This window comes from Ammospiza nelsoni, chromosome 14 (assembly GCF_027579445.1).
Source record: "Ammospiza nelsoni isolate bAmmNel1 chromosome 14, bAmmNel1.pri, whole genome shotgun sequence".
In the NCBI taxonomy this organism is placed as follows: domain Eukaryota; kingdom Metazoa; phylum Chordata; class Aves; order Passeriformes; family Passerellidae; genus Ammospiza; species Ammospiza nelsoni.
Genome location: NC_080646.1, coordinates 18,733,126 through 18,755,913, shown reverse-complemented (window position 1 = coordinate 18,755,913; position 22,788 = coordinate 18,733,126). Strand labels below are relative to the sequence as shown.

The window sequence follows — 22,788 nt, the reverse complement described above, 5'->3', positions numbered from 1 at the left end:
CCCAGGGAATCTGGCACTTTATGGAAGAGGAGAGTTATCCCAGGCAGTGTTACCCCCAAAAATCACTAGAGAGAAGCCTCCTGATTTTTCCACCCTGTAGCTGTTCCCTCCAAGGCTTGAGCTAGTGCCAAAAATCTGTGCTTTAAGTGAGGAACTATGGAAAGGTGGGATTGAAAGCAGTGTGTAGCTCTGGCTGGTTTGCTTTGTGTTTGCTCCCATCTGTCTGTGCTCATACACACAGGGTTATGCATATGCATAGAAGTAAACTTATTTTTAGCAAGCTGTGGTATGTGCCTGAGGCATTTTGATGTTCTTCCCAGTTAAGTTACTGGTGCAGTTGCCCACGTGGGTGTGTGTTGACAATACATGGAGAGCTCAGCCCTCCTCAGAAGTCCATCCCTTTCTGGAGTTGCTGGGATAACTTTTTACATTGTTTTCTTGAGGCTGAGAGACTGAATTTACTTTCTTTAATTGTTTAAGGGTGATCTACAAATGCTCTTGTGAGATGGTCTTTAACAAGAAGAAGCTGCTCCAGGAGCACTTCCAGCAGAACCCCAGCAAGTTGTTAGTGGGAGTGTTTAAGTGCCCACAGTGTCAGCTGGTGTATATGCAGAAGCAGCAGCTAATGCAGCATGTCAAGGTAGGTAACTCTCTCCCTTACTGGTGCAAAATCTTATTTTTTGAGTTCACAGAGAATTTACATCAACCATGTGGGGCAAGTGGTTCAAGAAGTGGAAGATTCTTGAGGAGTGTCTTGGTGGAAAATATAGACTGCAGTGATTTACAGGATCTGGAAATGTCAGTGGAGTGGTTTGTGTTAGTTGGTCTTAGTGCTGGCAGTTCCTCTCACCTTGATGCATTTTAGCTGTATGACAAAAACTTCTTTTTTATACAGGTAAAGTTCTTTGATTTTTAACTCTTTTATTTTCATGGAAGCACAGAATCACTGACTGGTTTGGGTTGGAAGAGACCTTAAAGGCCATCACATTCTACCCCTGCAGGGACACCTTCCACTGTCCCAGCTTGCTCTGGGTGCTGTCCAATGTATCCTTGAATACTTCCAGGGATGGGGAATCCCTAACCTCTTACAGAAAGTAATTAAATTCATGTGGCAGCTTTTTGTTGGTTGGGAGACAGGAACAATTATTCTCTGCCCACAGTGTTACTGAATTTATATAGTGAAAGCTGGATCTGCCATTTTGGGTGCTCCCCTGGAGAGCTTTGGTCCCTTTGCAGCAGCCTCAGAGGAGGTTATGTGGCATTTAACATCCTGATTTCTGCTGCTCTGAACCACACCAGGCTGCAGGAGGGGACTGAGGGAGGCAGGAGTGATTGCCCTGGAAGTATCAGCCTTACAGGTCTGATTATCCCATAAATGTAAAGGGACTACATTTTTCTGTTATCTTAGGATGCTTTTATGTTCAGTGCCCAACAACACCTCACAAAAATCATCTCAGAAGATTTCTCTGTGGCATTCTGAAGAAAGAGCTTGCCCTTTGATGAGGGAAAAAATGATTTTTTTTAAATCAGTGACTTTATTTTGTTTATACTAACACTGAGAAAGCTTGAAGATTTTTTAGCTCATTCCTGAAAGCAAAACCCATGCAAAACTCCTTCCTTGCTCTCTCCCCCATATATTTAGCTTGCAAATCTGGAAGTGCTTTGCATGCAGTAATGAATTGCAATTTGAAGCCCTCCTGTGAAGCTGATGATTGCTAATCTTGGTGCATTATAGCTAGGAAAATAGAGTTGAGATTAAGGCTAGGACCTTCAAAGAGGTGTTCATCACAAGTGCTAAAAAACTGGGGCTGAGATACCTTGTGGTTCATTGTCAGATCCCAGCCCAGGGACCTGCCTGCAGCAGTCTGTGCATCAGCACCCCAAGATCTTCACCACAAAACTTTGTCTCAACCTCTGAGGTGACTGAAGGCTTTTTGGCTGTGGCAGGGGAGTAATTGCACTCCCTCTGAGATCACCCTCATGTGGTAGAGTTTTTAGGAGGTTCTGTCTAGTGTGTGCCTACGTGCAAAATAAAGAATCCATGTGCCTCCTCATCTTCCTCAGGTTTAGAACATTGCAGAGCAGGAGTTACTCTGCTTCCTGATGTTGATTCTGCAGAGAAATCACTTCATTTTTCCATGCTCCTCATTTGTGGTGTAACAGTGGTGTAATGGGCACTGAAACACTCCAGAGATTTCCAGATGGGGAGGAAGGTGATGTGTCTGTGTTCCTGAGGAGCTGGCAGTGCTGTGGCTTCTGTGGGCATCAGCTGGGCCAGGTGCAAAGTACACACAGGCTTCTCAGCTGAGCCCTTGTGTTTGGAGGTTTGTTTGGTGTCTAACCCACAGAAAGATTTCCAAATGCCTGGGGCTTTCATGTGTTGAGACTTTACCCGTTATTAATTACTGTGCACAATTAAACCTCTAAATTAGCCTTTTGTGTGGATGAACTGTTGTTGTTCCTGGGGGAGTTTCTTGAGGTTTCTTTGGTATGTTGTTCTTTTACTTGCTTTTGCTTTCCCACAGCTCTTCGTTTTTAGATTATTTTCCTTATGTTCAATTTTCTTTGTTAAAATAACTTTTTGGGGGACTTTTGGATTTTGGCCTGTTGAATAACCAAAGAGCCTGGAGCTATATTCCTTATAAGGCTGGTTCCTGGCTTTATGCTTGGTCTTATATGTCAGGAGCAAAGTTTTGAACCATGAAAAATGTAAATATCAATAGATGGAGTGGAATTGAAGGAAATAGACTTGGAGAAACTTAACATTTTCTCCTTCCATCCATTGAGCAAAAATGAAGCAGCTTTGGAGCAACATTTCATTCAGAGCTTACCAAAGCTCTGTGTTTTTGGAGCTTAGCCTCTTGAAATAATGACAATTGAAATTTCTCTTCCATTACATGTTCCCTGTTTAACCAGAGTTCCCAGGGCTCATCCAAAATGCTGAACAGGCAGCACCAAGGAGTGGCTGTTGTCATGCAGGAAACAGAAATAGAAGTGTAGTGTTTCTTGGGAAGATCTCTTGTCAGGGAAAGCACTGCAGCAGCTTCTCGGAGAAATGGGAGAACATACAGGAGCAAGACAACAACACGTTGTTTGGCCAGTGGGGATTTAAATAATGTATTTAAATAGTGAATGGAATTTATTTATAAATAAAGGTGTGGAATATGAATTACATGTAAATGTTACCTGCATTTCCACTATTCCTGTTACACAGGGTGTTCATGGAGTCCCCCGCAATCCTGAGGAGCTCTCAAACTTTCGGCAGAAATCTGAGAAGGCTTCAAGGAACCAGGTTCACACCTCACCAAAGGAGCTCTTGGTAGCCAATGGGACTTCCCCCTCTCCTCTGACGAGGAAAGACATGAGGGTGGAAGGACATAACCCTGAATCCAAGTCCAGGCTGAGAAGAACTGGTTGGACTTGCAAGGAATGTTCACAGTGGATCCCTGATCGGGAAACCTATGTGTCCCACATGAAGAGAAATCATGGAAGGGTAAGACTGGAATGAAGTACTTGAACTAGGGAGATGGGGAAGAGCACCAGTTTCCTACATTCCAGGCCCGTTTGCAGGGCTGTCATTACAAGAATTGCAAATCTCAATTTTTGTGTGTTTCATCCAGCTCAAGCCTTGACCTACTTTTGTCAAGCTAATCCTTGTTGCTGGCAGAACATGGGCCAAGATGCTGTGTGCAGCCAGATTTCTCAGTACTTTGGCATCAGGATTTCTTGTTTGATATCCTGAGTCACCTAGCCATGAATGGGAATCTGGATCATTGTGTTTGAGTCCTTCTAGCTTGATTTGAGGAGGGCTGGGTTGTCCCACTTGATGATGCCCTCACTTCAAGAGAAGAAGATGAGGGCAGGCTGAGTGCTGGATTTTCCCATTTGAATGTCACAGAAGTAGGAAATGGGACAAATATTTCAGTTTAATACATAGATGTATTCATTAAACAAGTCTAAGAAGATTTTAACTGGAATGTACATGCAGGTTATATAGAGGGCTGTAGAAAAATTTGGAGGAGGCTGGTTAAAGGACAGACTTTCTTAGGGGAATGTGGATATCATACATCCAAATGTATGATAACAGAATAGGGATAACAGAAAGGCCCATGTGATGCTGTTTAGCATCTTGCCCTTTTCTTGTGCTGAATTACAGGAGTGAGAAGGGTAAGTGGACTTGTACCTAACTGGGGTCCTGCTGCCTTCTGAGGCTGAAGGGATCTTCCACTGAGGGAATTCTGCATGGGGTCCAGTAGTGAATATATGTAATTCCTAATAAAAACATCAATAAAATCAATGCTTTAGGTAGTCCTGCTTTTATAAGATCAGTGCTGGTATTACCCAACTGTAGGGCTGAATCTAAGTGAGATCTCAAAGCCTTAGTGATCTCCATCAGCAGGATTACATATTATTACGGGATTTTTTTGCATGTGAGAGGTAATGTCCAGGTGAAGAGGAGGGGAATTAGAATCCAACCAGTGCCTTCCCTGTCCCTGCTGCTGAGAGGTGTTTCTCTTTGCCTGCAGTCCATGAAGAGATACCCCTGTCGGCAGTGCGAGCGCTCCTTCAACGCCTCCAACAGCCTGCGCAGACACATCCGCAACAACCACGACACAGCAAAGAAGGTCTACACCTGCTGGTACGTACCCAGTGCCCCTTGGCAGCAGCACCCTCACCCTCTGAGTCTGGGAGTTGTAATAACTCATGTCTGCTGCTCCTGTCTGCTCCTGACTGTGAGTTACTGAAGGAAAGTGAGGAGAAGAATGTGTTAAATACAAGAGACTCAGTGGGTAAAAAACCTCCCTTGCTTTTAACTGCACAGTGAATGTAGAAACTTAAGGGAAGGTGTGGTTTGATATCTGCAGTGTGTCCTGGTTCAGGGCAAATTTTGGAGAGAATCCCCAAAGGGGGCTCCTCTAGGAAAGCAGATTGAATTGGTCCCTCCCCGCAACTGGTCCAGGAGAAAAATACGTCCTTGGAGAAAAGTGATAAAACCTGTTTATTAAACAATAAAACCTAAACAATAAAACCTCTTGCTGCTCCAAAAGAGATGACAAACTGAGAAACCCCCTCCCTGGGTTGCAGCTGAGCTTACTCAGTCTCTGATCAGTCTCTCTGGTGCTGGAAATGTCACAGGCCAGGCCCGGCCTGGTGGGCCACAGGTGCAACTGCTGGTGCTGCCCTGGGTGTTCAGTCCAGAGCAGGTTAAACAGGTCCAAAGAAAAGGGAAAAAAACACAGTCCAGGGAATTTCTTTGCCTCAGCTAGCTAAAACTAACTAAAAGCAAAGGAGAGCTCTGTCCCGGTCTGTCCATCCGCAGACAACACAGTCCAGGAGCAGGAATGTGGAGGAGTGAGTGCAGTGTCTGAAAACAAACTGCTGCTTCTTCTCTCCCCCCTTCACTCTTGGATCAAGTCTTAAAGGTACAAAACTTATTATTCAGCATAAACAGAACAGAATTGGGAATAAAAGCATCATATAGTCAACCCAGGACAAGGTGGTGAATGAGATTAATGTTTTGCATAGTTGTGAAACAGCCAATAAAATATTGGGTCAGTCTTTCACTGCTTTGTGGTTGGTGTGGTCATGCAGCACTCTTGTGCCTTCTCCTTGGGTGCAGAAGGTATGTAAAATCCTAATAATGAACCAGATCTTGGCACTGCTGTGGAAGGGCAGAACTGACTGCACAGAATTAATCTTGCTGGAATTGCTTGGGAAGTCACACCTCAAAGCTGGAAAATTGATCTGGAGACTTCAGACAAATTATGGAAATCAGTGGTGAATGAAGATCATTGCTGGTCCATGTGTTTTCACTGTGGATACAATCTCAGTTCAGGGCAAAGCCCAGTGCATATGAATCTACCTTTATATCTGCTGCAGATAGAGTTGTTTGCTGAGTGACCATGCAAAATTCCTTCCTGTCTCATTCTGAGACATCCTTTTGAAATAGGATGAAAGCATTTGGGTTGGAAAATAAGTTTGCAGTGATGGATGGTTGGAGGATTTTTCTAATTTATCTAAAATTTTGGTTTAATACAAGCATTTTTGATGTGTGTTGTTGTCACTTCACTGCACTGAAGTTGCTAAAACCTCATACCAATATCTGAAGAGTCCAAGTACATTCCTCATGTACTGTGTTTCTTTGAACTACCTAGTGAGCCACAGCAGCTTTTAGTAAATTGATACAGCACAGGCATTACCACTGGGAATACATTCCTGAGACATTTTTCCATCCAGGACTTCTAAACTTCCCTTTTCTTGTAACTGCTCTGACTTGGAACCTCTGGAGGAGATGAAATGTTGGCTCCTATTGTGTTTCATTCAGCTTTAAGTTTGTGGGTGATGGTCTTGGTTGTTCCACTCACCTGATCTGTGTAAATCTGTTTTCTCTGGGTCAGTTGTTTTTAAAGTGGAATGTTTCTGGGAAGATGTTACTGGGAAGAAGGATTTGTGTGGAAATTCCTGACAGCCTAGGATATGCCAGCCTGCAGTGCATTACCTTGTTACTTTTCACAACAACACACAGCTGTGGGTCCACTGGTTCACCCAAGGGGCAGTGATCATGCCAGCAGAGAAAACACAGCTAGCAATCTAAGGGAATTGTGGTTGCATTTAATTCTGCAGCTTGTGCTTGCTCCTTCTGAAAATCTGTGGATGGAGTCTTAATTGGACAGTGGTTGTGCTCTCTTCATCATTGTAGGGCAGACTCACTGAAATCACAGCATTCTGCAGGGAAAACCTCTTCCTTGAAATACTCTGCCAGCATCTCTAAGAGCTGCTCTTTGTTTGGTTTGAGGTCTCTTGTCCTGTCTTCCATTTGATCCCTCTTAGCTTATAGAGCACTGCTCTGAAACTCTTACCCTCCAGTCTCTGCATTCCTCCTTGACTCTTTTCAGCACATCACATGTCCACTGCTCCTCCTTTCTTCTGGTTCTGGTGTCTCTTTTCCTTCCTCCTGTTTGGCATTTTGTGTCACTCTCACCTGTTACTGTCTTCAGGGGTTTTGATGCCTTAACTTCATGTCACCCTCTTCTCCTGGGTTTCCATGTGAAACATGAATAAAATCTGTCATGGATCTGATTATTGACAATTTTTGTGACTCTTGCTTGTAGGTGACCTTCCTCTGGTTTCTAACATTCCCAGCTGTGATTTCCCCTCTTTCCCCCTGCCCTGCTTAGGTCTCTGGCTTGGGATAAATTTGTAGGGAGCAACCAGTGATGAAGGATTTGCTTGAACACCCTCCTGCCATGCTTGTCACTGGAGTCATTCAGGTTAGGCAAGCATCTTTCCCTGCTCACATGAGAAGAATTCTAAATTAGGGCAAATTGCAAAATACTGTGATGTATTGTGTATTTTCTTTCATAATTCACTTGGTTACTGTTATCTTACTCTTCTTTTCCAAGTCTTGAGTACAAAGTGTCTGAAACACTTGATTTTCAACATGTTTATTTTTGATAAATACCACTTAATAACCTCTCAGCTTTCCTCCACGAAGAAGAAAAATTCCATCATCATTAAATATTGATTTAGCCTCTGAGCAATTCCTGTTAAAACCCAGAAGTATTCAATGAGCATGTCTGCATTTTCACATCATTTAATTTCCCTCTAGTTATACTGGAAGATCAGTAGGAATCTTCTTCTGTTCTTTTAGAAGGTATCTTTGTTATCCAGAGACACTTCAACTCCTCTCTGTTGTGCTCTGTCCCAGATGCAATTAGGGCACTTCAGGGGACTCTGGTGTGACTTGTCCTTGCTCAGATCTGTGTGTGATGGACTTTCACCCTGTTGTGGTGGCAAGAACAGCACAAATACTCAATTTTGGCTTCCCCAATTGCTAACAGAGCCCTCTGTGCACTTCAGGGGGTTGGTTTATGTCTGCAAGGCCTGGCACCTATTCCAGGGGATCTCAGTGATCCAGGAGCCAAGGTGCAGACAGCACATCCCCATCACCAGCTCCTTTTTGAGAGGTCAGCCAGCTCTGGAGCAGCTCTGCCAGGTTTGAACATGGGTTACATATAAGTGACGTGTTCATGAGTGTTTCTGCCTAGATTGTTGGGATAAAAGTTGGAATTTCAGCAGCTTGGTAAGAATTTTAGCTGTGTTGTGGCACAGTCTGGTGGGTGTAGTGCTGGTTCTCCCTGGGTGCAGGGCTGGGTTGTGTCACACACCTCCCAGGTGTCACACGAGTCACCAGCTCTCTCTGTGTAGTTCTCTCATCTCAGAGTCCATTTTTGTTGTTCTCCCATGTATTTTCCATCCTGATCATTTATCTTCTTTGGCATCTGTCACAGGTGCCTGATCCCCTCTAGTCCCTACATTTATTTAGCACTGAAAGAAGACATGTCCTACTCTCATTCATGAGCACTGTGGCAAACTCCAAACTGTTCTAGATTTCTCTCAGTGTAATATTTTATTATTAAAACATTGCTTTGCTGTGTATTTTGGTAATCTGATGGTACGTTGCTTACCAGAGTCTGTCTCCAATTACACCTCTTGATTTGGCACAATACAAAGAGCATATCCTCTAATAAATTGTCTTCTTTTTTTTTTTTTATTTCCAAGGTACTGCACAGATGAAAATCAGACATTTCCTCAGCCATTCATGCTGGAGAACCACATCAGCCTCATGCACGGCATCAAAAACCCAGATTTATCCCAGATGGCCAAAGTGAAAGCTCCAGAGAGAGACAGAGCAGAAGTAACTGATCCCTATTTTCATGGAAAATTAAATGTACAATTAAATGTGCTTGGCTAGTAGCTGTTCATTCGGGGTGTTACGTCGAGCTGTGGCCTCGTGCCAGTCAAACCCTCCCACCCTTGGGGCAGATCTCCTTCCCTCACTCATTTCCATCCAGCCTGGTTCCCTCTGGCAGGGGCAGGGGCAGCAGTGTCAGTGCAGCTGAGCTGCACCAGCTCCATGACAGCTCCATGCATTTCATCTTGCATTTCTCCAGATTTTCTCTGGCATTTATTCAGTCTATTTTGTTATTTAAGTATGTTTTTACCCTTGTTTTCCCCTGGTACCCCATTCACGAGCATGGCACATTTTTCTTCTTTCTCCCTTATTTTTTCTGCTACTTCTAAAAGATTTATTTTCTGTTTTAAAGTACTTGCTAGATCCATTACCTATGAGAACTGCATTTTTCTTAAGTAGAAGTGTGTAATTTCATATAGCAGCTGTAACTGTTCTACTGATTTTTGTTTTGGATTGGAGTGGAGGGTTGGCTGCTTTGGGCTTCTTTGCTCCATTTATTTTAAAAATACATATTTTGCATATCACTGCAGGGGCATATTTAAGCAAGTCATCCTCAAAGGAGAAGAAGCTGCAAGACTTTAAGATAGAGAGGATGAGTTACTGAGAGATGCCATGAGGACAAAATCTGAGTGGAGGGGAGAATGTTCAGAGTGTAATCTGAGAAGCGTTGTCTGGGCTATTGACCACCCCTGTGTCCCTCAGCCGTCCCTCTTCTGTGGGCTCCTCCTTCCCACACCAAACCAGATTTTTACCTAGAGAGGTCATGGCTGTTCCATCCTGGAAGTGCCCAAGGCAAGGCTGGACAGGGCTTGGAGCATCCTGGGACAGTGAAGGTGTCCCTGCCCATGAGGGGGTGGAACTGGATGAGCTTTAAAGTCCCTTCCAACCCAAACCATTTCATGATTCCTTGATTCTAAACTATTTCCCCATCATGTTTGTGCCCAGCCAGCCTCTCCCAGCGTTCCCATCTCACATCACAGCACAGCAGCTGAAATTCTGTGCCCTGGTGAGGTGTTTGGGTGTGGGGAGGGAAGGGATCCCTAGGCATGACTTCACCCTCAGGCATCTCCAGACTCGCGTGTGGATTTTAGCACTTTTCTGTGGGTTCAAATGATGAAGTAACTTTTTAATCTTATTTTTTAAAGGCCAAATCTCCAAAGAGGATGGCACGGGATGAGCTGGGTGAGGCAGAGAGCGCTGCGGGTTCGGACGCGCCGCCAGCCAAAAAACTGCGAGCGCCTTGGAAATGCGCCAAGTGCGGCTTTGCCACGGACGTCCGGACTGAGTTCCAGGAACACATCCCCCGGCACAAGAGCGACAGCTCCACCTTCCAGTGCTTGTTCTGCGGCCTCTGCTACACCTCCCACATCTCCCTGAACAGACACCTCTTCATCGTTCATAAAGTCAAAGATGAGGAGGAGGAGGAGGAGGAGGAGGAGGGGGATGAAAGGCAGAAGTTACAAATAGAGATGGGTAAGAATGGACACGAGGACTACAATGGCGAGTTGAACACTACGGCGGAAGAGGAGAACAAATACAAAGAGTGCAAAAGGGACTCAGCTCTTTGTGAGCACAGTCAGATGTGTGGAGCAGAAGGCCCCAACAGCACCTCACAGAACAATCATTCAAAGTCTCTTAAGACTTAAAAGCAAAAAAAAAAAAAAAAAAAAAGCCCTTTTGGTTGATTGGGGGTTTTTTGTTGAGGGGTTTCTACTCAAAATACAGGGTGGGGATGGGGCAAATCTTTGAAATATTCTGTTGATTTCTTGAGATGGACGTTGCAACTCCTATTTGTAAGGGAAATTTAAAACAGAAAAAAAACAAAACCAACCCTGCCATTGCATCCTAAGCACTAACTCTCTGCCAGCCCAGAGAGGTGAAAAGGGAAAGCAGGGCCAGAGCCCTCAGTGGGGTCTGGCCAGCTCCTGAGGATCCAGGAGCACTTTGCAGCTGCAGTTTCCTGCAGATGAGCTCTCCTCCTTTGAGTGTGCACCGCCTCAGCCTCTGCCCAGAGCCCCAGCCTCGCCTTCCCAATCTCCCTTTCTTTCTCCTTCTATTTATGGCTTCTTTTTTCTCTCCCCATCCTGCCTTTGTGTTACTCATTTTAACTCATAACGCTGGTTCAGCCGAACGTGCTTGTCAGGACCATGCTGGCCGATCTGGGATCCGCGTTACACGGGATGGCCTCGAGCTGGAAGTTGTGCTGGTTATTCTTTAGTTATGCCCAAATAACAACATTCTTTTCCAAAACGCAGTTTAATGAAATGTCTTGGACCTGAATCATCCTTGAAAGAGGATTTTGTGGCCCCAGTCCTCCTTGGTGAGTAGGGTATTGAGGAGGGCCGTGCTGGCCGTGTGTCTGTGGAAGCCATCCTGGGGTGGGCATTGCCAGGCCCCGTGGCTCATCCCAGTGTGGAGCTCAGCCTGGCACCATCACCAGAAGGGGGTAAATCCCCCATCAGTGGGGTCAGCTGGAGTGAAACTATTCCAGAGCTCCCCATGTGTCAGTGCCAGGGCTCCCTGACAGCTCATTTTGAGGGGAGAGGAGCAGAGCTCAGCTCACAGAGGTGTTGGAACAGCAGGAGCCACCATCCTGCAGCCATCAGTATCTCCATAGCTCCTGTGCTGCTGTGGCTCAGCACTCCCATCCTTTAGGAGATGTTTCTTTCCATGTAGTCACATTGACTCTCTCTTTCCTCCCTCATTCCTTGTCACACCCATGCTTTGTGTAATACAATTACCTTCTATACCATTATTTTTTTTCATTCTGTTGAGCCAGAACTCCGCTTGTTATTGTTTACTCTGACAATGTTTAAATAATTTAAGAACTATTTATCGCCTTGCTTGGGCTCCTCACCATGTGGTCTCGTGATGCTTGGATACGGAGCTGTCTGGGTGCTGAATGGTGTGTTGGTTGGACGAGTAAAGGCTGGATGTGGGGTGTCTGTAGGATGTGGGGTGTCTGTAGGATGGGGGGTGGTGGGGAGGGCTGTCGTAGAGGGGTGTAGGTTGGATGAGATGTTGGCCGAATGGGGTGTGGAGTGTAAGGGGTGTCTGGTGTTGGTTGAATGGGGGTTTGGTTCAATGTGGGTTTGGTTCGCTGTGGGTTTGGTTCCATTTGAGTTTGGTTCAGTGTGGGTTTGGTTCGCTGTGTGGTTCAGTGTGTGTTTGGTTTGGTTCTGTGTGGGTTTGGTTCAGTGTGGGATTGGACAGATGAGAGTTTGGTTCAATGTGTATTTGGTTTGCCGTGTGTTTGGTTCAGTGTGGGTTTGGTTCAGTGTGTGTTTGGTTCCATTTGAGTTTGGTTCCGTGTGGGTTTCGTTCGGTGTGTGTTTGTCTCGCTGTGTGTTTGGTACACTGTGTGTTTGGTTCGCTGTGTGTTCCCTGGATGGCAGGATGGAACTGGGCACGGGTTGGACAGCTTTTGATGGAGCGGGGCATTGCTGGCTGCGGTGTTTGGCTGGATGGGCGTTGTGTTGGCTGCGGGTGTTGCGCTGGCCGCGGGTGCCGGGTGCGCGGGGCTCTGTGGGCTGAGGCCCGCTCCGTTCCCGCCCCGCTCCGTTCCCGTTCCCGCCCCGGTGCCCGGTTCCCGGTTCCCGCGCGGCGGAAGCGGCGGTGACGTGTCGGGCAGGCGGAAGCGGAAGCGGGGCCGTGCGGGCGCGGCGGCGGCGGCGGCGGTGGCGGCGGCGATGCTGTCGCTGGACTTTCTGGACGATGTGCGGCGCATGAACAAGCGGCAGGTGCCGGAGGGGCCGGGGGGGAGCGCCGGGGGGGAGCGCCGGGAGGGCGGGAGGGCGGGCGGGGCCGGTGCGCCTCGCCGTGCGCGGGCGGCGGGGCCTCACCCACCCCTTGCTCCCCAGCTCTACTACCAGGTGCTCAACTTCGGCATGATCGTGTCCTCCGCCCTCATGATCTGGAAGGGGCTCATGGTGGTGACGGGCAGCGAGAGCCCCATCGTGGTGGTGCTGAGGTCAGTGCCGGCATGCGGGGGATTGAACCCAGCGGGTTTAACCGGGGCCCGCACAGTGACGGCTCAGGCGGAGCCGCGGCCGCAGCGGGCCAGGAGCTCCTCAGGAATCCAGGCTCAGCAATAGCGAGGGAGGAGGGAGCGGGTAGAAAGAGCTTCTCACCTGGCTCTGCCAGCCGGCTGCTGAGAGAGCGGGAGAGGGACTTTATACCCGGGCAGGTAGTGACGGGACAGCCCTGCCAGAGGGCAGGGTTAGACGGGTCAGTGTGAGGAAATCCTGCCCTGTGAGGGCAACAGGCCCGGGCATAGGCTGCAAAGAGAAGCTGTGGCTGCCCCATCCCTGGAAGTGTTCCAGGCCAGGTTGGATGGGGCTTGGAGCACCCTGGGATGGTGGGAGGTGTCCCTGCCCATAGCAGGGGTGGAACGGGATGGTCTTTAAAGTCCCTTCCAGCCTATCTGCGATGGTTCAATGAGTTTCCATTACAGAGGTGGTCCTGAGCTTAACATTTGTTACTGTGTCAAGTTTTGGGTGTCACACATTGTCCTTACTGCAGTTTCCTGCAGTGGGTGCCTCCACTGTTATCCCACCTTCCCGCTGCCTGGGACAGATTCCCTGGGCTGCCATTGGGTGCTGGCGTGGATATTGCCCCTGCCCTGTGCATGGATATTGCACCTGCTCCATGCATGGATATTGCCCCTGTCCTGTGCATGGATATTGCACCTGCTCCATGCATGGATATTGCACCTGCTCCATGCATGGATATTGCCCCTGCCCTGTGCATGGATATTGCCCCTGCCCTGTGCATGGATATTGCCCCTGCCCTGTGCATGGATATTGCACCTGCTCTGTGCATGGATATTGCCCCTGCCCTATATATGTATATTGCCCCTGTCCTGTGCATGGATATTGCCCCTGCTCCATGCATGGATATTGCACCTGCTCCATGCATGGATATTGCCCCTGCCCTGTGCATGGATATTGCCCCTGCTCCATGCATGGATATTGCCCCTGCCCTGTGCATGGATATTGCCCCTGCCCTGTGCATGGATATTGCACCTGCTCCATGCATGGATATTGCCCCTGTCCTGTGCATGGATATTGCCCCTGCTCCATGCATGGATATTGCCCCTGCTCCATGCATGGATATTGCCCCTGCTCCATGCATGGATATTGCACCTGCTCCATGCATGGATATTGCCCCTGCCCTGTGCATGGATATTGCACCTGCTCCATGCATGGATATTGCCCCTGCTCCATGCATGGATATTGCCCCTGCTCTGTGCATGGCTATTGCCCCTGCCCTGTGCATGGATATTGCACCTGCCCTGTGCATGGATATTGCACCTGCCCTGTGCATGGATATTGCCCCTGCTCCATGCATGGATATTGCCCCTGCCCTGTGCATGGATGTTGCCCCTGCCCTGTGCACGGATATTGCACCTGCTCCATGCATGGATATTGCACCTGCTCCATGCATGGATATTGCACCTGCTCCATGCATGGATATTGCACCTGCTCCATGCATGGATATTGCCCCTGCCCTGTGCATGGATATTGCCCCTGCCCTGTGCATGGATATTGCACCTGTCCTGTGCATGGATATTGCACCTGCTCCATCCATGGATATTGCCCCTGCCCTGTGCATGGATATTGCAGTTGCTCTGTGCATGGATATTGCCCCTGCTCCATGCATGGTTATTGCCCCTGTCCTGTGCATGGATATTGCCCCTGCTCCATGCATGGATATTGCCCCTGCTCCATGCATGGATATTGCAGTTGCTCTGTGCATGGATATTGCCCCTGCCCTGTGCATGGATATTGCCCCTGCTCTGTGCATGGATATTGCCCCTGCTCCGTGCATGGATATTGCCCCTGCTCCATGCATGGATATTGCCCCTGCCCTGTGCATGGATATTGCCCCTGCTCTGTGCATGGATATTGCCCCTGCTCTGTGCATGGATATTGCCCCTGCTCTGTGCATGGATATTGCCCCTGCCCTATATATGGATATTGCCCCTGCCCTGTGCATGGATATTGCCCCTGCTCCATGCATGGATATTGCCCCTGCCCTGTGCATGGATATTGCACCTGCTCTGTGCATGGATATTGCACCTGCTCTGTGCATGGATATTGCCCCTGCTCTGTGCATGGATATTGCCCCTGCCCTGTGCATGGATATTGCACCTGCTCCATGCATGGATATTGCCCCTGCTCTGTGCATGGATATTGCCCCTGCCCTGTGCATGGATATTGCCCCTGCTCTGTGCATGGATATTGCCCCTGCCCTGTGCATGGATATTGCCCCTGCTCCATGCATGGATATTGCCCCTGCCCTGTGCATGGATATTGCACCTGCTCCATGCATGGATATTGCCCCTGTCCTGTGCATGGATATTGCCCCTGCCCTGTGCATGGATATTGCCGCTGCCCTGTGCATGGATATTGCCCCTGTCCTGTACATGGATATTGCACCTGCTCTGTGCATGGATATTGCCGCTGCCCTGTGCATGGATATTGCACCTGCTCCATGCATGGATATTGCCCCTGCTCTGTGCATGGATATTGCCCCTGCCCTGTGCATGGATATTGCCCCTGCTCCATGCATGGATATTGCCCCTGCTCTGTGCATGGATATTGCCCCTGCTCTGTGCATGGATATTGCACCTGCTCCATGCATGGATATTGCCCCTGCCCTGTGCATGGATATTGCACCTGCTCCATGCATGGATATTGCCGCTGCCCTGTGCATGGATATTGCCCCTGCCCTGTGCATGGATATTGCCCCTGCTCCATGCATGGATATTGCCCCTGCCCTGTGCATGGATATTGCCCCTGCTCCATGCATGGATATTGCCCCTGCCCTGTGCATGGATATTGCCCCTGCTCCATGCATGGATATTGCCCCTGCCCTGTGCATGGATATTGCCCCTGCTCCATGCATGGATATTGCCCCTGCCCTGTGCATGGATATTGCCCCTGCTCTGTGCATGGATATTGCCCCTGCTCCATGCATGGATATTGCCCCTGCTCTGTGCATGGATATTGCCCCTGCTCTGTGCATGGATATTGCACCTGCCCTGTGCATGGATATTGCCCCTGTCCTGTGCATGGATATTGCACCTGCTCCATGCATGGATATTGCCCCTGCTCTGTGCATGGATATTGCCCCTGCCCTGTGCATGGATATTGCCCCTGCCCTGTGCATGGATATTGCCCCTGCCCTATATATGTATATTGCCCCTGTCCTGTGCATGGATATTGCCCCTGCTCCATGCATGGATATTGCCACTGCCCTGTACATGGATATTGCCCCTGCTCCATGCATGGATATTGCCCCTGCTCCATGCATGGATATTGCCACTGCCCTGTACATGGATATTGCCCCTGCTCCATGCATGGATATTGCACCTGTTCTGTGGCCACACTGCCCTTTCCTTTCTGTTTCTGTGTTCGGTGTTCCTGATGTAGAAATGCTGTAATGCCATGACCAAGTGCTGCTTACCAAAACCCCCTCCTGATGAGGTGCAGGGCAGCTGTTTCCCCCTGCTCCTCACAGTGAGTAAGACGGGGTGGTGAGGTCACAGCCCCTCTGCTCTTCTGAGCTGCATCTGCTGTGCTCTGTGAAGATAAAACACAAATGCACGCGGTACTTAAAGTTCATTGTTCTGTTCTGCATTATTTATGTGGAATTAGGAGGGATAAGTAGTTGGTAACAATTGCCATTTACAAGACAGAAGAAAAATAACTTGAGTCGTGGTGCCTGAAATGAGATAATTAAGCAGAGCGATGAATCATTGTAACAAATTTTTGGCAAGTCCCTTTGTCTGTTTCAGATGGGAATGCTTTCAGTGCTTTGTTTCTGATGATAATCTGTCTATCTCTAAAAAATAAATTAAATTTAAAAAAGCTTCCCATCATTACAGAGCTGCCAGCATTGCCCTGCCAATGGTGAGCTCAGGAATCAAAAGGCAGTGTTCATCCTCAGCTTTTTGCTTATAAAAAAAGCTTTTCCCTTTGGATGTGCTTGTAATACAGTGCTCTTTTCCCAACAAATCCAAACAGTATGATGACTGAAAACCTGATTGCAATAGAGATTACACAGTTGCCCAATCCCCAGGGTGGTTTTCTCTTCATCAAGGTTTCAGCCTGGTCTTGAACACTTCCAGCAAAGGGGTAACCACAGCTTCTCTTTCTCAGGAGGTTCTTGTGAGATTTTTCTTAAAGGGCCATGAAAACCTGGTACTGAGAGTTGGAATGTTGTTCAGTTGTTCCTCTCCTGTTTTTCAGTGGGAGTATGGAGCCTGCTTTCCACAGAGGGGATCTGCTGTTCCTCACCAACCGAATTGAAGATCCCATCAGAGTGGGAGAAATTGTTGTCTTCAGGATAGAAGGAAGGGAAATTCCCATTGTCCATCGTGTCCTGAAGATCCATGAGAAGTACGTGAAGGGTCTGGGGGTTCTGCTGCTGCTGTGTCCCTGTCTGGTGTTCTTCATGGGTAAACAAGGGATGGGGAATGTCAGTCATGGAAATGCAGGTATAGGAAGTGTAGGACACTCCTATTCCACTGTAGGAAGTGACACAGGAGTTTCACACAGACAAAATCTGTCCTGCTTTGTTTACTTGTAAAGATCATAAGCTGTGCCAGTGCCCTGGACACTCCAAACTGTAGAATGATGGAATTGTTAGGGTTGGAAGGGACTTTAAAGCCAGTCTCATTCCACCCTGTGCCATGGGCAGGGACACCTTCCACTGTCCCAAGGTGCTCCAAGCCCCGTCCAACCTGGCTTTGGGCACTTCAGGGACCCAGGGGCAGCCACAGCTGCTCTGGGCACCCTGTGCCAGGCCCTGCCCACCCTCACAGGGAGGAATTTAATTATTTTATCCCATCTAACCCTGGCAGTAGGAAACCATTACCCCTGTTACTTCAGGGCTCTTGTTTGCAGTCCCTGTCCATCTCTCTTGGAGCCCCTTTAGGCACTGGAAGTGACACCATGCCTGTCTCCTGAGCCATCCTCACTGTCCCCAGCTGCTGTGCTGTCTGCTGGAGTAGGGCTGTTTGTGTGTGAAGTGAGTCTTGTTTGTGGGGCACAGCTGTGGCAGAAGGTGTTTTGTGTGTTATTTTAGAGCTTGTCCTGGTCTTTGCTGTCCTGTACACTCAGAGCCTTTCATCTCTCTAGAAGGTTGTGTTGTTGTGCTCAGTCTTTGTGTGCTGCTCACTCTCAGCACTGGGGAGGTTTTATGTGTGAAGGAATGGAACAGGCATTGCTTTCATGGCTCATCAGGGCTTAGCTTTCCAGACAAGGCTTCCACAGCAGTCAGGAGCTTTCCTGCTTTGCTGGATGGAGCAGTGACCTCTCCAGGCCAGTCTGTGGGGATATATGTGAGTTGTTTGAGTGAAAACTGAATCCAGAACTGAGTCCCTGATTCTTCAGTGCATCTCTGGCAGGCAGCAATTGGTTGGGGTCCCAGCATCTGTTCCTGCTGAGTGAATGTTTGCTGGTGGGAGCTGGAGCTGAGCCAGGTGGCATCTGAGGATTCCTCTGGCTGAGATGTTGATGGGATGGAGAAGGTTCCTTTCCCAAAGCTGCTGGAATATCCAGACCAGTTGTCTGCTCCAGCTGAAGGGTGACCAGCCTTGTGCATGTGAATACCCAGCTGGAATCCTGGCTCTGAGGCAGTGAAACAATGCCTCTCCCAGCAGGCAAAGCTGTTCAGATTTCTTCTTCACCCATTCTTTGCTGTTCAGGTTTATTCTGTACCCAGACCTTTGAACAGTGTCAGTTTGCAAAGTGCTGTTCTTTGATACCACTGATTTAAAAATAACTTCGGTTTATGGGCTGAATTTGACACCTGATGTTGCACAAGCATTTTTTGTCATGTTGTGGGAACTCTTTCAAGTGAAATGCAGTTTTTCTCCTCCCCTGTTTTCTCTCCAGATGTTGCCCACCCTTCTTTTTTTTTGTGGCTCTATCTCTAGATATCAGGATATCCAGCACTATTTTTTGTTTAAATGTAACAGGGCCAGAAGGGTGAAACCATTTTGCAGTATTTTAGGTTTTATTTAACTGAAACAACAAAACACAAGCCTAATCTTTTTATTAGGAGAGATAAACTGAAAAATCCATATTGCAACCTGAACCTGGGAGCTGAAGGCAGGATTTGGGTGTTGCTTCTTTCACTACTTAAAGAATAATTTTCCAGTGCCAGTTTGGAAGTGAAAAGTCTCTGCAGAAGCTGACAGGAGTGTCAAAATGCAGGAAGACACAAACAGTGTTCTCTGTGATTTTGGGGCAACTCAGGCCCCAGTTCACATCAATATTGTGTCAGTGAGAAAATGTGTTATTTGCTGGCCTTTTCTTCTTGTTTCAGCCCTAAATTGAATTCATTCTTTATTACTAACACAGAGTCTGCATTCCAAATTTACTTAGTGGTTTTGGAGCAGGGTCACTCACCTCAGACAGCAGAGGATTGCACCATGGGCTTCTCATACTGCATGATGGTAGAGCCTTGACTGTGCTCAATAAGGTGCTGCACTCCCACACCATCACTCTTCAGAGCTAAACTTCATTGTCTGCACCTCTGGGGATCTTTATCTTTTCCCAGACAGTGTTTGGTGTTCCCACACAACGAGCCAGATGTGCTTTGGAGAAAGAGATGTGGGTTTTTTCCCTTTTTCCTTCCCAAACTTCTCCTGTCAAGGAGCCTGTTGGTGTTCAGGCATGATGAAAACAGCCTGAGCTCCACAGAGCTGCCCGCTCTCCTGTTTGCATTCCATCTGTCAGTTCTGGGAGAGCTGAGATTCAAGCACTGAGGATGCTCCTGCTCAGCACCTGAACAGGGAAAGAATCTTTTTCCTGGTCAAAGCAAAGATTCATCTACTCCTCAATCCTGATTCTGGCAAGCTAATTCATCTCAGGATTAATTAAAGACTAGAAAGAGCATGTAGTGATAATTTCCCTGCTTTCTGCAGGTTACAGTTTCAAGCACAAAGTCCTAGTTCTTTATGAACAACCTAATTTCCTCTTTTATATGGAATATTGGGTCAGTTTTTCAGCCAATACAATTTTTTGCCAACCAAAATACCTTTGCAGAGAGACATGGTTTAATTCTTCTTAATTCTGCCTGGCTTTAACCCATTACTTCTGAGCTCCTTTTGGTACCCTCTGGCTCTTGCATTGGAAGAGAAAATCTATTTGATTGTTGCTGTCATTTGTGGTGGACTGTGTCATATCTGTCCCGTCAGTTCTGTCTTTTCCAGGCTGGAGGGTCCTGGTCTGTAGTTTCTTGTATGGAAGGGGTTCCAGACCTTGTTAATAATTTCTCAACCTCTGCCAGTTCTTCTCTCCATTGCAGAAAAGGATCTGGGGGGCTCAGCAGTGCCCAGAGCATTCCAGGTGTAGGCACATTGTGAGTTCATGCAGTGCCATCGTGGTATTATCTGGGTTTTTCTGTTCCCCTTTCCTAATCAATTCTAATTTTCAGCTTGCTTCTGCCCACTGCTGAGTAGAGCTGTGTGCTTCAATCCCAGTTTCTCCTTTTGTGTTGTAGTAGGGATACCAGAATTCAATATTTGTGTGAAGCAAGAGAAACATGAACACAAGATGGGTTAAAAGGCAAGAGGCAATAGCTGCACCTGCACTAGAAACTGTTCTGAAATTCTGCTGGGGCCAGAATTCATTCTTCCCATGGCAGCTTTTTCCAGACCATCTACTTTCTGCTACATTTGATAGTTTCCCTCTTTTATCCTCCTTGAATTGTGGACATGGATGCTTCTAGTGCCCTTATGTTGTTGTTTTAACAACTTTCTCTCCTGCCTTACCTGGCTGTCTTGTCTTTACCAGGCAAAATGGAGACATCAAATTTCTGACAAAGGGAGACAACAATGCTGTGGATGACAGAGGGCTCTACAAGCAGGGGCAGCACTGGCTGGAGAAGAAGGATGTAGTAGGACGAGCAAGAGGGTGAGTGGAGTTGAAAACAATGGGGCTTTTCCCAGTGCTGTCCCCAAAAGCCATCTGGCAAATCCTCCCTTGCTGGGTTTTGTAACCTGCCTGAGAGTGTGGAGAGTTCAGTTCTTAGTTTGGCTTAAGCAAAGGCATTGAGGTGTGGGCTGTGTCCTGAGGTGTTGGTGCTGGATGGACACAGATGTAAGGGTGGGTGGGCTCAGACTTGGTCAGAATTATCAGATTTCTCCAGGGAGGCTCAGTGTTTGCAGGCAAGTGAAATCTGAGCCAGGCACAGACTGAAACACCCTCTGGGCTGCTTGTCACCCCCTGCCACAGGGAGGAAGAAGTCACCAGCCCCTTGATTACAGCCCTCAGATGCTTGAGTGACTCTCCCTCTGCACCCTGGAACAGTGTTTGTTTTAAAAAAAACCCTTTATTCTTGTAGATTTGTGCCCTACATTGGAATAGTGACTATCTTAATGAACGATTATCCAAAATTTAAGGTAAGAACTCTTCTATTCCCTGCCTGCTTTTCCCACCCCAGCTGTAATTCCTTCATGTGAACACAGGCAGAGCCTTGTGCCCTGCAGGTTTGCTGCTGTAGATGTCAGTGTGCACTGCTGTGTCTCCTCTGCTCTCTCTTCCAGTATGCAGTGCTCTTTTTACTGGGTTTATTTGTGCTGGTCCATCGAGAGTAATCCCTTGCACTGAACTCCTGAAGATGAAGGTGCCATGGAATTTTCTAGATGAACCTTTAAAGTAGCTGATGGTCCAGTGTACCAGGAGAAAGAAGAAAGCATGCATTTCAAAGCTTCGTGCCAGTTTGGGTTTGTTTTGGTTTTTACTGCTCAAGGGCGAATGTTTGTCACAGTATTTCCAATGGTTTGTCACATTTTAGCCTTTTTAGTGAATTTTTATATTAAAAATTTGAGCCAAAGTGTTTAGTGCTTGTACTTTGAAGCTGAGCTTCCTCTCCAAGTGCCTCTGGGACCGTGTGCTCAGTGTGTGCCTGGCAGGGCCAGGTGCCCCCTCCCTTGTGCTCACTGGACTGTCCTCTGGTGACTTGTGGCCAGGACAGCTCTTTTCCAATTCAGAACTGGAATAAAGATTTTGCCTCTTGCCATGTTTTTTGTTATTGCCCTGATGTGAGCAGCCTCCTTGCCCAGGTTCTGGGGAATACCTGGGCTTTGCTGAAAGCCACCATCTGACTTGTTCTCTCTCCACAGAGCAGTAGCAGCTGCTCCTCTCACCCCCTTTTGGGGAATAATCTGTCCTGACCTGTAGATATTCAAAATTTCTGTGTTTCTGTAAATCACACTGAAATAATCTGCCCAAACACTGCAAAGTGTTTGGGGTAGAAGATGCCAAAGGATTACTTTGTGCATTGTGCCACTAGGTAACAGAAGGATTGAGATGGGAAATACCCACAGCTCTTTGACAGGGATGACTTAGCAGGATGCAATAATAAAAATTGCTTAATTTTTGTTGCAAATTTAAAATGGGAATTCATTGCAATTACATTGAAATTTATTGAAAATTGCAATTTCCAAAAATTGTTTTGAAAAAGGGCTTCAGGTGGCCTGTGAGCTGGCCACGTCTCACAGCTCACCTGAAAGCTACAGACTGCCCTGGGCCTGAAATAAAAAACCCATGGGGTCTGAAATAAAAACCCTACAGTGGTCTGAAATAAAAACCCCCCTGGGGTCTGAAATAAAAACCCACTGGGGTCTGAAATAAAAAACCCACTGGGGTCTGAAATAAAAACCCACTGGGGTCTGAAATAAAAACCCCACTGGGGTCTGAAATAAAACCCACTGGGGTCTGAAATAAAAAACCCACTTGTCACCACTGCTTTTTCTAAGCTTCTCCTTCAGCCTTGTGATCCTGCTGGTGGAGGTGTTGTCAGGAGGAGCCCAGGGAGGAGGTGCAAGGCAGTGATGCTGCAGCTGATCAGCTTTTCTCCATGACTGCTCCAGGATTCCAGAGCAACAGGAATCATTGCAGATGGTCCCTGCAGCCTCACACACAGCTTGTGTAAAGCAAAAGCAGTCAGGAAAAGCAAGGACAAACCCTAATGGGGTGTTTATGGCTGTTTGCAGTTTCTTGCACGTCTCTCTT

At 47.5% G+C, this 22,788-nt stretch overlaps 2 protein-coding genes across 2 annotated transcripts in view; both read left to right on the top strand.

Moving 5' to 3' along the window:
- ZNF592 (zinc finger protein 592) overlaps positions 1-11,150 on the top strand; it is a 38,632-nt gene extending 27,482 nt beyond the window's left edge. Inside the window, exons 5-9 of the mRNA XM_059482349.1 lie at positions 481-640; positions 3,215-3,493; positions 4,527-4,639; positions 8,563-8,698; positions 9,901-11,150. Coding sequence (XP_059338332.1) covers positions 481-640; positions 3,215-3,493; positions 4,527-4,639; positions 8,563-8,698; positions 9,901-10,401 — 1,189 coding nt within the window. The 3' untranslated portion in view covers positions 10,402-11,150. The remainder of the gene's footprint in view (positions 1-480; positions 641-3,214; positions 3,494-4,526; positions 4,640-8,562; positions 8,699-9,900) is intronic.
- Positions 11,151-12,385: 1,235 nt separating this feature from the next.
- SEC11A (SEC11 homolog A, signal peptidase complex subunit) lies at positions 12,386-21,607 on the top strand. The gene is made up of 6 exons (XM_059482137.1): positions 12,386-12,495; positions 12,616-12,725; positions 17,011-17,160; positions 20,566-20,685; positions 21,116-21,173; positions 21,318-21,607. The coding sequence occupies exons 1-6, from the start codon at positions 12,445-12,447 to the stop codon at positions 21,366-21,368; spliced, it is 540 nt and encodes a 179-aa protein (XP_059338120.1). The 5' UTR covers positions 12,386-12,444; the 3' UTR covers positions 21,369-21,607.
- Positions 21,608-22,788: the final 1,181 nt, after the last annotated feature.

Excerpts from the sequence above, each read along its gene's own strand:
- SEC11A (XM_059482137.1), top strand. The coding sequence starts at position 12,445 with ATGCTGTCGCTGGACTTTCTGGACGATGTGCGGCGCATGAACAAGCGG. Across the intron at positions 20,686-21,115 it reads GTAGTAGGACGAGCAAGAGG|ATTTGTGCCCTACATTGGAA; the intron begins GTGAGTGGAGTT and ends TTATTCTTGTAG. Across the intron at positions 21,174-21,317 it reads ACGATTATCCAAAATTTAAG|TATGCAGTGCTCTTTTTACT; the intron begins GTAAGAACTCTT and ends TCTCTCTTCCAG.